Source organism: Osmerus eperlanus, chromosome 23 (assembly GCF_963692335.1).
Source record: "Osmerus eperlanus chromosome 23, fOsmEpe2.1, whole genome shotgun sequence".
In the NCBI taxonomy this organism is placed as follows: domain Eukaryota; kingdom Metazoa; phylum Chordata; class Actinopteri; order Osmeriformes; family Osmeridae; genus Osmerus; species Osmerus eperlanus.
The window spans coordinates 740,869-753,630 of record NC_085040.1 but is presented as its reverse complement, the minus strand read 5'-3'; the positions used below and the strand labels follow the sequence as shown (position 1 = coordinate 753,630).

The 12,762-nt window shown below is 48.1% G+C and overlaps 3 protein-coding genes across 8 annotated transcripts in view; 2 read left to right on the top strand and 1 right to left on the bottom strand.

Moving 5' to 3' along the window:
* alox12 (arachidonate 12-lipoxygenase) overlaps positions 1-2,993 on the top strand; it is an 8,916-nt gene extending 5,923 nt beyond the window's left edge. For 4 of the 5 annotated variants that reach the window (XM_062449054.1, XM_062449055.1, XM_062449056.1 and 1 more), the window contains exons 10-15: positions 218-304; positions 568-737; positions 1,256-1,377; positions 1,754-1,854; positions 1,949-2,119; positions 2,546-2,993. In XM_062449054.1, coding sequence (XP_062305038.1) covers positions 218-304; positions 568-737; positions 1,256-1,377; positions 1,754-1,854; positions 1,949-2,119; positions 2,546-2,725 — 831 coding nt within the window. In that variant the 3' untranslated portion in view covers positions 2,726-2,993. Of the gene's footprint in view, positions 1-217; positions 305-567; positions 738-1,255; positions 1,491-1,753; positions 1,855-1,948; positions 2,120-2,545 lie in introns of all 5 variants that reach the window. The other variant, XR_009928245.1, reaches the window with a different exon arrangement.
* LOC134009548 (ribonuclease kappa-A-like) lies at positions 2,914-4,686 on the bottom strand. The gene is made up of 3 exons (XM_062449068.1): positions 4,433-4,686; positions 4,034-4,116; positions 2,914-3,553 (listed from the first exon to the last, which is right to left on the bottom strand). Exons 1-3 carry the CDS (start codon positions 4,508-4,510, stop codon positions 3,409-3,411), a joined length of 306 nt encoding a protein of 101 aa, XP_062305052.1. The 5' UTR covers positions 4,511-4,686; the 3' UTR covers positions 2,914-3,408.
* Positions 4,687-4,902: 216 nt separating this feature from the next.
* Positions 4,903-11,702, top strand: zgc:92664 (uncharacterized protein LOC436695 homolog). Of its 2 annotated transcripts, XM_062449066.1 has the most exons (6): positions 4,903-5,271; positions 5,718-5,812; positions 6,155-6,256; positions 7,441-7,661; positions 9,421-9,525; positions 10,938-11,702. In XM_062449066.1, the coding sequence occupies exons 1-6, from the start codon at positions 5,251-5,253 to the stop codon at positions 11,000-11,002; spliced, it is 609 nt and encodes a 202-aa protein (XP_062305050.1). In that variant the 5' UTR covers positions 4,903-5,250; the 3' UTR covers positions 11,003-11,702. The 2 variants fall into 2 exon arrangements, with proteins under 2 accessions (XP_062305050.1, XP_062305051.1); XM_062449067.1 differs by lacking the exon at positions 6,155-6,256.
* The last annotated feature ends 1,060 nt before the right edge of the window (positions 11,703-12,762 follow it).

The following is a 12,762-nucleotide window of genomic DNA, read 5'->3' as shown; positions in this document are numbered from 1 at the left end:
GTTTTTTTCCAGAAATAAATGAAAATCAACCTTCCCCCCCCAAAAAATACAAAACTTCAAACAAACCTTTAGAAAGTTTTTTCCCAAACTTATTTCCACACACAGCGAAGGAGAGGAGAGAGGAGAACAGAGAAGCCTAAAACAGAGTAGAGTAAAGTAGAGTTTAGTAGAGTTCTCATCAAGTATTCATCAATGATGCAACCCCCCCACCCCCCAGCTCCTGGCCCCCCACCAGCGCTACACTCTGGAGATCAACTGCAGGGGGCGCACTCAGCTCATCTCTGCTGACGGCATCTTCAAACGGGTCAGTCTCCTCAAGTCTCTCTTGCTGCACTTCCTCTCTCTCTGTCTCTCTCTCTCTCACTCTCTCTCCCCCTCTCTCTCTCTCTTTCTCTGTCTCTCTCCCCCTCTCTCCCCCTCTCTCTCTCTCTGTCTCTCTCCCTCTCTCTCTCTCTCCCCCTCTCTCTCAGTCTCTCTCTCCCCCTTCACTGCCTCTCATTTCTTGATGATTAGGGTGTGTGTGTGAGAGTGTGTATTTTTGTGTGTAAATGTGTGTGTGTGTGTCAGGTGGTGTCTACAGGAGGAGAGGGTCTGCTGGTGCTGGCCCAGAGAGAGTACCAGGTCCTGACCTACGAGTCCCTGCAGCCCCGCAGAGACTTCCTGGAGCGCGGGGTGACCCAGCTCAGAGACTACCACTACAGAGAGCACAGCATGCTGCTCTGGGACGCCATCCACAGGTGCACACACACACACACAGATCACCAACACACACACACAGATCACCAGCACACACACACAGATCACCAGCACACACACACACAGATCACCAACACACACACACACACACAGATCACCAACACACACACACACACACAGATCACCAACACACACACACAGATCACCAGCACACACACACACAGATCACCAACACACACACACAGATCACCAACACACACACACAGATCACCAACACACACACACACAGATCACCAACACACACACACACACACAGATCACCAACACACACACACACACACACACAGATCACCAACACACACACACACACACAGATCACCAACACACACACACAGATCACCAGCACACACACACACAGATCACCAGCACACACACACACAGATCACCAGCACACACACACAGATCACCAGCACACACACACACAGATCACCAGCACACACACCCAGATCACCCCCCCCACACACACACACCTAAAGCTGCTCTCTCGCTCCCTTGTCAGTTTTGTGGAAGAGATGGTGCGTGTGTACTACCAGACGGACAGTGACGTGCTCCAGGACTCTGAGCTGCAGAACTGGATCCAAGAAGTCGTCCAGGAAGGCTTTGGGGAAATCCCCACGTTCGGTCAGTCCCCCTCAGCTCACTTCCTGCCACTGTCACTTTCCTCCCTCCCATGTCCACCACAGAAGAAGAAAGCTGTGGGGTGTAGCTCCATGAAGAAGAGAAGAAGCCGAACGGTGTGTGTGTCTGTGTGTACGTGTGTGTCTGTGTGGAAGGTGTGTGTGTCTGTGTGTACGTGTGTGTCTGTGTGGAAGGTGTGTGTGTGTACGTGTGTGTCTGTGTGGAAGGTGTGTGTGTCTGTGTGTACTTGTGTGTCTGTGTGGAAGGTGTGTGTGCGTGGAAGGTGTGTGTGTACGTGCGTGTGTCTGTCTGGAAGGTGTGTGTGTGTGTGGAAGGTGTGATCGGAGGGTTGATGGTCTTGGTGTCGTCTTCTGCCCAGGTCTGCCTGGCGTGCTGCAGACCAGAGAGGAGCTGGTCACCTTGCTGTCTGTGGTCATCTTCACCAGCACAACCCAGCACGCTGCCACTAACAACGGACAGGTACCACACACACACACACACGCACACACACAAGCACTCATATATACACACACACAAAGCTCCCACTTGTCCTGACAGCTCCTCTCCCCCCCAGTTCGACTGGTGTGCTTGGGTGCCCAACACCCCCTGCACCATGAGGCAGCCCGCCCCCACCGACAAGGACGCCGTTACCATGGCGCTGATCATGGACACCCTGCCCGACATCAGCCAATCGTGTGTGGAGATGGCCATCACATGGCACCTTGGCCGAGCACAACCAGACGCGGTAAGAAGACTTTCACGATCAGATCCACCGTTTGACCAAAACGTGACATTTCCTGTGCATGCAGATAGGGTTGTGCAGAGTTGTGCAGAAGATCCAAGGATCAGAGGTGCGTAGTTGGGACAGTGTTCCGGTGGTCAGAGACAAGGGACGGGATGATTACTTGTCACATTGCAGCTACCGGGTGCGGTGAACAAATGTACACAAATAACTGATCCATTCTGCTAGTAAAACGCAGTTTTAAGAGCCTCTCTTCCTGTATGTGTGAGCCTGCCTCTGTATGCTCATAACTCTATGGTTTTATATTTTATGAGATTGGATAGAACAAAATTCATATAGATTAATATATTACTTGCTTTCTTCTCTCTCTCTCTCTCTCTCTTTCTCTCTCTCTCATTTCCCTTCCTCGTTCCCTGCCTCCTGCCTCAGGTTCCTCTGGGCCAATACACTGAGGAGTATTTCACGGAGGGGCGGGCCCGGGAGGTGATTGACAAGTTCAGACAGGAACTTAAAGACATAGAGAAGCACATCCTGAGCCAGAACGAGGGGGCGGAGCTACCGTACCTCTTCTTGCTGCCCAGCCGCATAGAGAACAGCATCACCATCTAGAGACGCAATGCTTGTGGACAAAACGGGGACAAATACACAGACAAATATATATATAAGCCTATTAAACGGGGACAAATACACTGTGATGTGATACTGATCTATTTATTTTATACAAGTTATTATGACTGTACTGCAAATGCACTTTTTGCATTGTTTTCCCAGCTGTATGAGTAGTAAAAATCAAGCCATTTTCTTTAAAAAAAAACTTTTATTTCGGAAGAGTATCAATGCTGGTTATGTTTAATTAAAATGTTTGTTTTCAAAATCCCATACTATCAACGGAACTGATGTGACTACAGTTAGTTGTGGTTGGCACATTTGTTGATTTCTGTAGTCCAATCAAAGGCACGCAATAAGGAAAAAGGACATTCTGTCTAAAAAGGCACACTAGAGAATCAGAGAGAACACGTTCTAGAACACACGGCATTCTAGAACACTCAAGACAAGGCAAGCATTCTAGAACACACGGAACAGGAAAGATTCTAGAAGAACCGAGCACCAGTGAATCACACGTTAAACCAACGAAAGTCTGTTTTCTGTCGTAAAGATTATTTCATTCATCCGATTCTTTCATTACATACACAAACACGTACAACAAAACTGCCGCTCAGACTCGGCTCAAAGGAAGCTCTCCTCTCCCGTGTCACGGTGGTGCAGTATCTCCTCCCCTCCAGCAGGGGGCGTTAGTGTACCATGTACTCCTTGCGCCTGTTGAGCTTGACCTGGCATAGAGACAGGGCACCCACCAACACGTAGAAGCCAGCCGCTATGAAGCAGTTATAGCCCACCTGGTTGTAGAGGCGGTAGATGTTCTGAGGGGGGTTCTGACTGTGGGGGAGAGAGAGGTAGAGACAGAGAGGTGAGAGGAAGGGAAACGTTCACATTGTCCCCAAAAAAATCTGTTATTTCAGTGTTCCTCAACCAGGCTCCTTACTAGAACCCCCTTCTATCCACCCACCCCACCCCTCTGTGTGTCACGTGTGTGTGATATTCCTGGAACTCTTCCCCCATTATGAGTCAAAAGTGCCCCATGACAAACATGGGTGACTGGAAATCACTGGACGGTCATTCTACAGGAGATGTCAGAATTTAGGACCGGCTGACATTTTCTTCACAACAACCTTAGGGCCTTTGGGGGGTGTTAGGGTTAGTAATGATCCCAGTATTATTAACACCGCAGTGGCCATTCCCTTCAGCATGATGCTGCTTACAGAACTGACAAACCAGGGAAGGGGGTGTTCTGAGAGATCTAAATTCTCAAAAGTTGAAAGTTCTGTTCTAGAACGCTAGCCGTCTGAGGAAACTCACTCATCTTTGAAGTCAGCCTCTTTGAGCGGCACGTCCTCGATAAGCACAGCAGAATGGGTGGAGAAAAATATACCCAACATCGCCTGGGCAAGGGAGAGAGACAGTTCATTATTAGGTGGTAAACAAATGGTATTACTAAATGGTTACGCTCTATTGAGATAGGTCTACTCTGTCTGTTGTTGATTTAGCACATTCTGATAAGCAACTCAAGACGCAGTTTGCATTCAACAGATTGTGACATACCTAACTCAACAGCTCACACATAAGTGACAATGGAATATATAAATGTGCATGGTTAACCCTTAGTGACATTGTTAAGCTTAGCCACACAAAAATACACGATTATACGGCATACATGTCTAGTTTATAATTATAGCTAGCAGGCTAGCTGACTCTTACCAGCATAACGACTCCCCAGATGCTGATAACCATTCCACAAGCGGCCAGCTTCGGACCGCAAAATAAACAAGAGGCCATGATCTCAAGTCTGAAAACAAGACTTCGGTCAAAAAACGAAATCTAAATTCCCGTTGTTGTCCGAGTTCTCAACATTTAAAGTGGGGAAAAGGCACTTTTGGCACACTCTTCTTCCGTGAAACAGCTACCAAGTTTCAACTTCTCTGGTCTGGTCAGTCACCAGTTTAGTCAGGTGACTTGAAACAGGAAGAAGATTACGCTATTGCGATTGGACTAAACTAAAGCAAAAATGTAATTTGCGTGGTTACAGTTAACAACACCAATACTATTATTAATGGTACGACATAAAACAGTGATTCAATATAATGTAGAATTAAAATAATAATATATATTTTGTTCGCTGTGGACCAATCAGCACTCCACATTTATCAGCGCGTACATACAATACTTCCGTTTGCCCATTGATGTCGTTGTTTGAATGTAGCTAGCTAACTCGTAGCTATCTACGTGTAACAATTAACCATCATAGCACACACTAATCCAGTTATAAGTCCACCATCAATAAAAATGTGATGGTTCATATAAATATTTATATTCTGCTTGTAAGAATATTAGCAGGACGCTTCCGAAATTGTGAAGAAATTACACGACAGTACAAGATAGCCTACGCTAGGTTAGCCTACAGTAGTTCTCTTACAAAACCTCACGAATAGGCTACTAGTTAACCTAGCTAGCTAATCGTGTTTTGTTTCTAACGGTACAGTAACGTTTTAAGTTTGACTCAGTTAGCAATCGGGAAAATGACTTCGGCCTCAACAAAGGTGAGTTATCGTATGGTTTGATTTTTGCTGCAATGCTTGGCAAATGTTACAATGTTGTACGACATCATCACTTAGGCTACTACTGCTAGGTTGTAAATGTAGGCAAATACGATAGGCTACATTGTCGCTACTCAGCTCAACTAGGTTATTCTATTCTAGTAGACTTAACGCTAAACCATAACAAGGTACATTAAGCAACAATAAGTAATTCGTCCGATAAAAACTAACAGGTTTTTGGTAACGTTTTTGTAAAAAAAAAAAGTTTTAATGCATATCTCCCTCCATTAATTTGCATAATAGTCCACACGGTGTCGCTATTCTCTTGGTGAACTTATGCATCATAGAAACATAACCGCTTAGAACACGAAGCCTGTATCCGTTGCATTAACATGTACGTCCCATGACGCGACTGTTAAATTAATTATTTATATCTCGGTGGCCGGTAGGTCGGAGAGATCTTCTCCGCGGCGGGAGCTGCCTTCACCAAGCTGGGCGAACTCACTATGCAGCTACACCCTGTCGCTGACTCCAGCCCTGCGGGGTAAGACACACACACTTCTACACATACCTTTCAGACACACACACACACCAAGCTTGCCTTATTCTGAAGGCAGTGTTTCCTCAAGTCGGGGCTTGTCTCACTGATTGTTCTCCCTAAACCACCAAGTCCAGAAACGACCTAGTTAAACCTAATACGTGGGAGTATCTGGACATAGTTTTGGCTGTTCAGAACTTGTGTTAGGATTGGACCCAAGGGTCTAAGGCTAATATTTTCATTGGGTCTAGTGTTAGGATTGGGCCCAAGGGTCTAGGGCTAGTATTTGGATTAGGCCAAAGACCTAGTGTGTGAACAGGCCCTAGCGGTGTGTGTGTCTCCTTGCAGAGCTAAGTGGACGGACACTGAGATTGAGCACCTGAGATCGGCAGTGGTGAGGTTCGGTGACGACCTCAACGCCCTCAGCTCTGTCCTCAAGGAGCGCACCGTGTAAGAAAACATGCCGCCATCCCTCCTTGTATCCACCAGTCCGGCCTTGTATCCACCAGTCCGGCCTTGTATCCACCAGTCTGGCCTTGTATCCACCAGTCTGGCCTTGTATCCACCAGTCCGGCCGTCTGTCCGTTTCCTTCTAGACTTTTAATATTCTCTCTCTCTGTTGCCCGTCTTTTATTTATTAAAGGGGACTTCACCTGGTCTTACTCTTTCACTAGGCCTGTTCACCCTACGTTGAAACAGTGACACAAGCCCTACTTAGACCCATCTCCCAGGCGTAGGCCCAAACACAAGCCTGTAGGAGGAGGCCAGGCCTGTAGGAGGAGGCCAGGCAGGCCTTTAGGAGGAGGCTAGGCCTGTAGGAGGAGGCCAGGCCTGTAGGAGGAGGGCAGGCCTGTAGGAGGAGGCCAGGCCTGTAGGAGGAGGCCAGGCCTGTAGGAGGAGGCCAGGCCTGTAGGAGGAGGGCAGGCCTGTAGGAGGAGGCCAGGCAGGCCTTTAGGAGGAGGCTAGGCCTGTAGGAGGAGGCCAGGCCTGTAGGAGGAGGGCAGGCCTGTAGGAGGAGGCCAGGCAGGCCTTTAGGAGGAGGCTAGGCCTGTAGGAGGAGGCCAGGCCTGTAGGAGGAGGCCAGGCCTGTAGGAGGAGGCCAGGCCTTTAGGAGGAGGCCAGGCCTTTAGGAGGAGGCTAGGCCTGTAGGAGGAGGCTAGGCCTGTAGGAGGAGGCTAGGCCTGTAGGAGGAGGCTAGGCCTGTAGGAGGAGGGCAGGCCTTTAGGAGGAGGCTAGGCCTGTAGGAGGAGGCTAGGCCTGTAGGAGGAGGGCAGGCAGGCCTTTAGGAGGAGGCCAGGCTTCTTAAGAAGACGGATGGCCGGAGAGGGAGGAAGCCTGACAGAAACACACAATTAGATTTATTTCAAAGTCAAATTTGTGAGACTGTACACTCATTACTGCACCCCCTCACACGCCCCCTCTCCCCCACACCTTCACACACACCCTCTCCCCCACACCCTCTCCCCCCCACCCCCTCTCCCCCACACCTTCACACACACCCTCTCCCCCACACCCTCACCCCCCACCCCCACACCTTCACACAAACCCTCTCCCACACACCTTCACACACACCCTCTCCCCCACCCCACACACCCTCTCCCCCACACCTTCACACTCCCCCTCTCCCCCCCCAGAGGCCAGATAAAGACGACAGTCAAGAGGAAGCTGTACGAGAACAAGGTGCCACTCTCCTCCGACTCCCCCAGAAAGAACTCCAAGAAGGCTGCCGTCGCCATGGTGACATCCGCGGGGCCAACTGTCATGGCTACGCAGGCCGGGCAGGTCGTCGTGACGACGGGGCTCCAGGGCTCCTCCTCCCAGGGACACCCCACCATGAAGAAACAGAAGACGGCAGGTGAGAGGGGTGTGTGTGTGTGGGGGGGTTGTTGTGTGTGTGTGTGTGTGTGTGTGTGTGTGGGGGGGGGGGGGGGTTGTTGTGTGTGGGGGGGTTGTTGTGTGTGTGTGTGTGTGTGGGGGGGGGGGTTGTTGTGTGTGGGGGGGTTGTTGTGTGTGGGGGGGTTGTTGTGTGTGTGTGTGTGGGGGGGTTGTTGTGTGTGTGGGGGTTGTTGTGTGTGTGGGGGGGGGTTGTTGTGTGTGTGGGGGGGTTGTTGTGTGTGTGGGGGTTGTTGTTGTTGTGTGTGTGGGGGGGTTGTTGTGTGTGTGGGGGTTGTTGTGTGTGTGGGGGGGGGTTGTTGTGTGTGTGGGGGGGTTGTTGTGTGTGTGGGGGTTGTTGTGTGTGTGGGGGGGGGGTTGTTGTGTGTGTGGGGGGGTTGTTGTGTGTGTGGGGGTTGTTGTGTGTGTGTGTGTGTGTGTGTGGGGGGGTTGTTGTGTGTGTGTGTGTGTGTGTGTGGGGGGGGGGGGGTTGTTACGTGAGTGTGTGTGTGTGGGGGGGTTGTTGTGTGTGTGGGGGTTGTTGTGTGTGGGGGGGTTGTTGTGTGTGTGGGGGTTGTTGTGTGTGGGGGGGTTGTTGTGTGTGGGGGGGTTGTTGTGTGTGTGGGGGTTGTTGTGTGTGTGTGTGTGTGTGTGGGGGGAGGGGGGGGGGGGTTGTTACGTGAGTGTGTGTGTGTGGGGGTTGTTGTGTGTGTGGGGGTTGTTGTGTGTGGGGGGGTTGTTGTGTGTGTGGGGGTTGTTGTGTGTGTGGGGGTTGTTGTGTGTGTGGGGGTTGTTGTGTGTGTGGGGGTTGTTGTGTGTGGGGGGGTTGTTGTGTGTGTGGGGGTTGTTGTGTGTGGGGGGGTTGTTGTGTGTGGGGGGGTTGTTGTGTGTGTGGGGGTTGTTGTGTGTGGGGGGGTTGTTGTGTGTGTGGGGGGGTTGTTGTGTGTGGGGGGGTTGTTGTGTGTGGGGGTTGTTGTGTGTGTGGGGGTTGTTGTGTGTGTGGGGGTTGTTGTGTGTGTGGGGGTTGTTGTGTGTGGGGGGGTTGTTGTGTGTGGGGGGGTTGTTGTGTGTGGGGGGGTTGTTGTGTGTGTGGGGGTTGTTGTGTGTGGGGGGGTTGTTGTGTGTGGGGGGGTTGTTGTGTGTGGGGGGGTTGTTGTGTGTGGGGGGGTTGTTGTGTGTGTGGGGGTTGTTGTGTGTGGGGGGGGTTGTTGTGTGTGGGGGGGTTGTTGTGTGTGTGGGGGTTGTTGTGTGTGGGGGGGTTGTTGTGTGTGGGGGGGTTGTTGTGTGTGTGGGGGTTGTTGTGTGTGGGGGGGTTGTTGTGTGTGTGGGGGTTGTTGTGTGTGTGGGGGTTGTTGTGTGTGTGTGGGTTGTTGTGTGTGTGTGTGTGTGTGTGTGGGGGGGTTGTTACGTGAGTGTGTGTGTGTGGGGGGGTTGTTGTGTGTGTGGGGGTTGTTGTGTGTGTGTGTGTGTGTGTGTGTGTGTGTGGGGGGGGGGGGGGGGTTGTTACGTGAGTGTGTGTGTGTGGGAGGTGTGGATGGAGTGAAGTTACAGTTAGGTGTGTGATATTGGACACTGTTAGGACAAGTCTGTACATGTACAGTTTTATTAAGCATTACTTTCTATAAAGATAAATTAGCTTGTTGTTGGCACTTAGAGTCCACATCACTACCATTATCGGTTTTACCCCCACACACACACACACACCAACTACCATGACCATTCTCTGTCCCCGTCTTTCCCAGACGTGACTCTGAGCGCTCTGAACGACTCGGACGTGAACAGCGACCTGGTGGACATTGAGGGGCTGGGGGAGGGGTCTTCTGCCAAGAAGATCAACTTTGACCAGGGTAAGAAACGTCAGGGACCCACGTGAGGAAAGAGTCGGATTCAGCGTCAATGTATTCGTTCAGCAGATGCTTTTATCCTATATGGGGGGTTTTGAACCTGGGGCTCTTGATCTGTAGTCAAACAATCCACCACTTACCTGTGTCCCCGTCCCATACGTAAATAATAATGGTGTCAACGCTGCCATGTGTTCAGATATGCAGGTAGCTTAGTCAGCTTTTGTGTTGACACTAGTGTTGTCATGGTACCAACATTTCAGTAGTCGGTACCAATACCAGTGCAATTTCATGGTACTTAATACCATTTTCGATACCAAAGCAACCAAAAAAATTCTGAACAACTCTCATTTGTTGACAGTAACAGTCACCTACAATATCTAAGGCTGTAGCCTACTTATGACAACAACAGAACATCAATACAATCACAATGCATGTAGGCCAAAAGGCAAACAATGTGTGTGGAGACTGGACTGAGTGTAGACATTAGGGAGCTCAGCAGATGACTTAGAGATCATATGTAGAGCTCCATAATATGAATCTTGACTTGGAACATTGTTTATAAGAAATAGAAAGAGCGGGTTCAACACGCTTCATGGGGCTCTTAAACCTTTGGTCGCGCCACAAGCACAAAACATAAATATAAATCCCAAAACACAAATATCGACAAACTATGTCATTTACATTTAGCAGACGCTCTTATCCAGAGCGACTTACAGTAAGTACAGGGACATTCCCCCAAGGCAAGTAGGGTGAAGTGCCTTGCCCAAGGACACAACTTCATATTGCACGACCGGGAACCGAACCAGCAACCTTCTGATTACTAGCCCAATATCCTAACCGCTCAGCCACCTGACTCCATCTAAAAGCCTCTGTAAGAATGTGTTAACCCTGGTTTGCCCTCTCCTTTCATATGCCCCAGTATTGGGTATTGCATTTGCAGTCTGCTGCAAACCATAAAGGACACATGAACAGGGATGTTAGCTAATTGGTTTCTGGTGATCGACGATGTTCTCATCTGCCTCACACCCAAAGTATTTCCATACGTGGCTCTTCCACTTTTCTTGTCTTCCACTTTTAGTTGAGCCCCTGCAGCATTAGCTGCTTGTCCAGTGTTGCCAATTTAAAGACTTTGTCGCTAAATTTAGCGACTTGTCAGAGAACTACTAGCATCTTCTGATTGTATTTTTTGGGAGGCAACACTGCTTGTCAGCATCTGACTGCAACCCAGTACTTCAGATATTTTGGTATTGTACCGTTTTGTTGTTGAGCACCAACTGGGTACCGTTTTTTGTGACAACACTAGTTTACACTGTTCTCTTTGGTTAGAGCATCTGACTTCAGGTTTAAAACAAGTGTGCTTGTGTATTAGGTCCATATTTTTAAATATACGTTGTCCCATCCCCCTCCCCTCCTAGACAACCTGAATCTTGACTCCAGCCTCATCATGAATTCCAGCGACCTGCCTCTCCTCTCCCGCTGACCTTTGACCTCTGAGGAGGAGGGACTTGCCCCGTTGTCACAGATGGCTGCGGACCCGACGTAAACACGTTGATCTTGAGCACCGATGATCAACAGCGATGATGTCTCACTGATTCCACTCAGCAGACAGAAGACATGATCACATGACCTACCCCACTCAGATTTTTTTTTTTTTATCCCCACACATACCTACCTCCTGCCATTTTAATATTGTTTTCATGATATACACAATATAGCAATATACTCCTGTCCTATCTTCTCAACCCCCCCCCCCCCCCCCCCCACACACACTGATCTATTCAATCCCAATAACAATATTTAACACTATTGGAGATTTATTTTAATTTTTTCCCTCATCAGTGCATACAAATCAAAATTGTATAAATGGTAAAATCATGTACTTGTTAGTTGTTTGCTACCCGTTGCTATGGTGAGGAAGAAGAGAGGTCATCACTATCGTATTGTAGGAAAGGTCAAGGGTTAGATGATTGTTTAGATCTGTGTCACCATTTTGTTTTTAAGAAACAGCTGTAGGACCTAAGATGGGGGACACATAAATATTCACTCCTGATGAACAAGAACACTCCTAGTTTATCAGAGCACAAGGAGTCTTTGCGTTGTAGTTTCTGGGTAGAAATTGGTCACGTGATCAGCATGTGACTGAATTATCTTGAATAAACTCGATTTTGTATTTAACCATTTTTTTGGAGGTTGTTTTCTTCAAGTATGTCAGTTTCATGTTGCCGCTTCACTCTGGTGTCCAGCGGAAGTCGTTTACCTTTGTGATGGAACGGCACTGCAGAGGTTATTCACGGTCGAGGCCAATACTGCCAATTGAGTTTTGCAAAGATTGCCGCATTAGTATTTGTACAAAAAAAAGAATAAGTGATTCTATGGTATACTGGAAAACAATGATAAACATTTCATAAGTTTTAAAGGCTTTTAATGGTCAAGTTAGGTCAGTATATGCACAGTCACCTTTTATAGCAAATCAGTGTGCTCTGATTATCCAATCGGAATGATGATGAGTTCACCTTACTAGTACTCATTCACACTTTCCGAAGAGCAAATGATATGACTTAGTGAAATGATGTTAGCTGGCCGTTTTGAGCCAGGGCCCCATACAGTGACACATGGGAGTTTTTATTTATTTTTGCCAATTAAGCTTTTATTTAAAATGCATCTGATCACTCTGCAGAATAATCTAAAAAAACAATGTAAATCAACACCACAACAACCGAAGATGCAAACTTTGAGAAACACAAAATGTCACTGCCAATGCTTTTGGCCCTGACTAAGCAGCGAAGCCGACAGAAGTCATGTCTGAGCTGGGAACATCTCTTTCACAAGCCTCTCCAAAATATGAAAAACTGAATATTAACCGATATTACAGCACAGGGTTTATATATCTGAAGTGTGATGACGATACAACAGTTTATCAGTTCAACACTTTATTACAATGCAGCAGGGTCAATTACTTGCTCCATCCGAAGTTTCACTGCAGCAAGATCAAAGTTATTCTAAAACACAGTAGTTATACTGCTGTTAAATATTAAAACAGTTCTATAGCGTTTAACAAGAAAATGGATGTTCTCAATGAGGTTTTATATTTTCCAAGTGCATTATTAGGTTATAATCGATGGAAAGTATAATTGTTAACTACCATTAGAATCCCTGCTATGAAATACCAAAAACTATGATAAATTATCCTTAATTCTTGCACAATGAACATCCATATGCACCAAAAACCCTGTCCAGATA

What these genes read in the sequence shown, in the direction of transcription:
- zgc:92664 (XM_062449066.1), top strand. Translation starts at nt 5,251, where the DNA reads ATGACTTCGGCCTCAACAAAG. An exon ending in GCTGACTCCAGCCCTGCGGG is followed by an intron (nt 5,813 to 6,154) that starts GTAAGACACACA and finishes GTCTCCTTGCAG; the next exon opens with AGCTAAGTGGACGGACACTG. An exon ending in GAAGAAACAGAAGACGGCAG is followed by an intron (nt 7,662 to 9,420) that starts GTGAGAGGGGTG and finishes CGTCTTTCCCAG; the next exon opens with ACGTGACTCTGAGCGCTCTG.
- LOC134009548 (XM_062449068.1), bottom strand. Translation starts at nt 4,510, where the DNA reads ATGGCCTCTTGTTTATTTTGCGGTCCGAAGCTGGCCGCTTGTGGAATG. An exon ending in TCTGGGGAGTCGTTATGCTG is followed by an intron (nt 4,117 to 4,432) that starts GTAAGAGTCAGC and finishes TCCCTTGCCCAG; the next exon opens with GCGATGTTGGGTATATTTTT. An exon ending in GAGGCTGACTTCAAAGATGA is followed by an intron (nt 3,554 to 4,033) that starts GTGAGTTTCCTC and finishes TCTCCCCCACAG; the next exon opens with TCAGAACCCCCCTCAGAACA.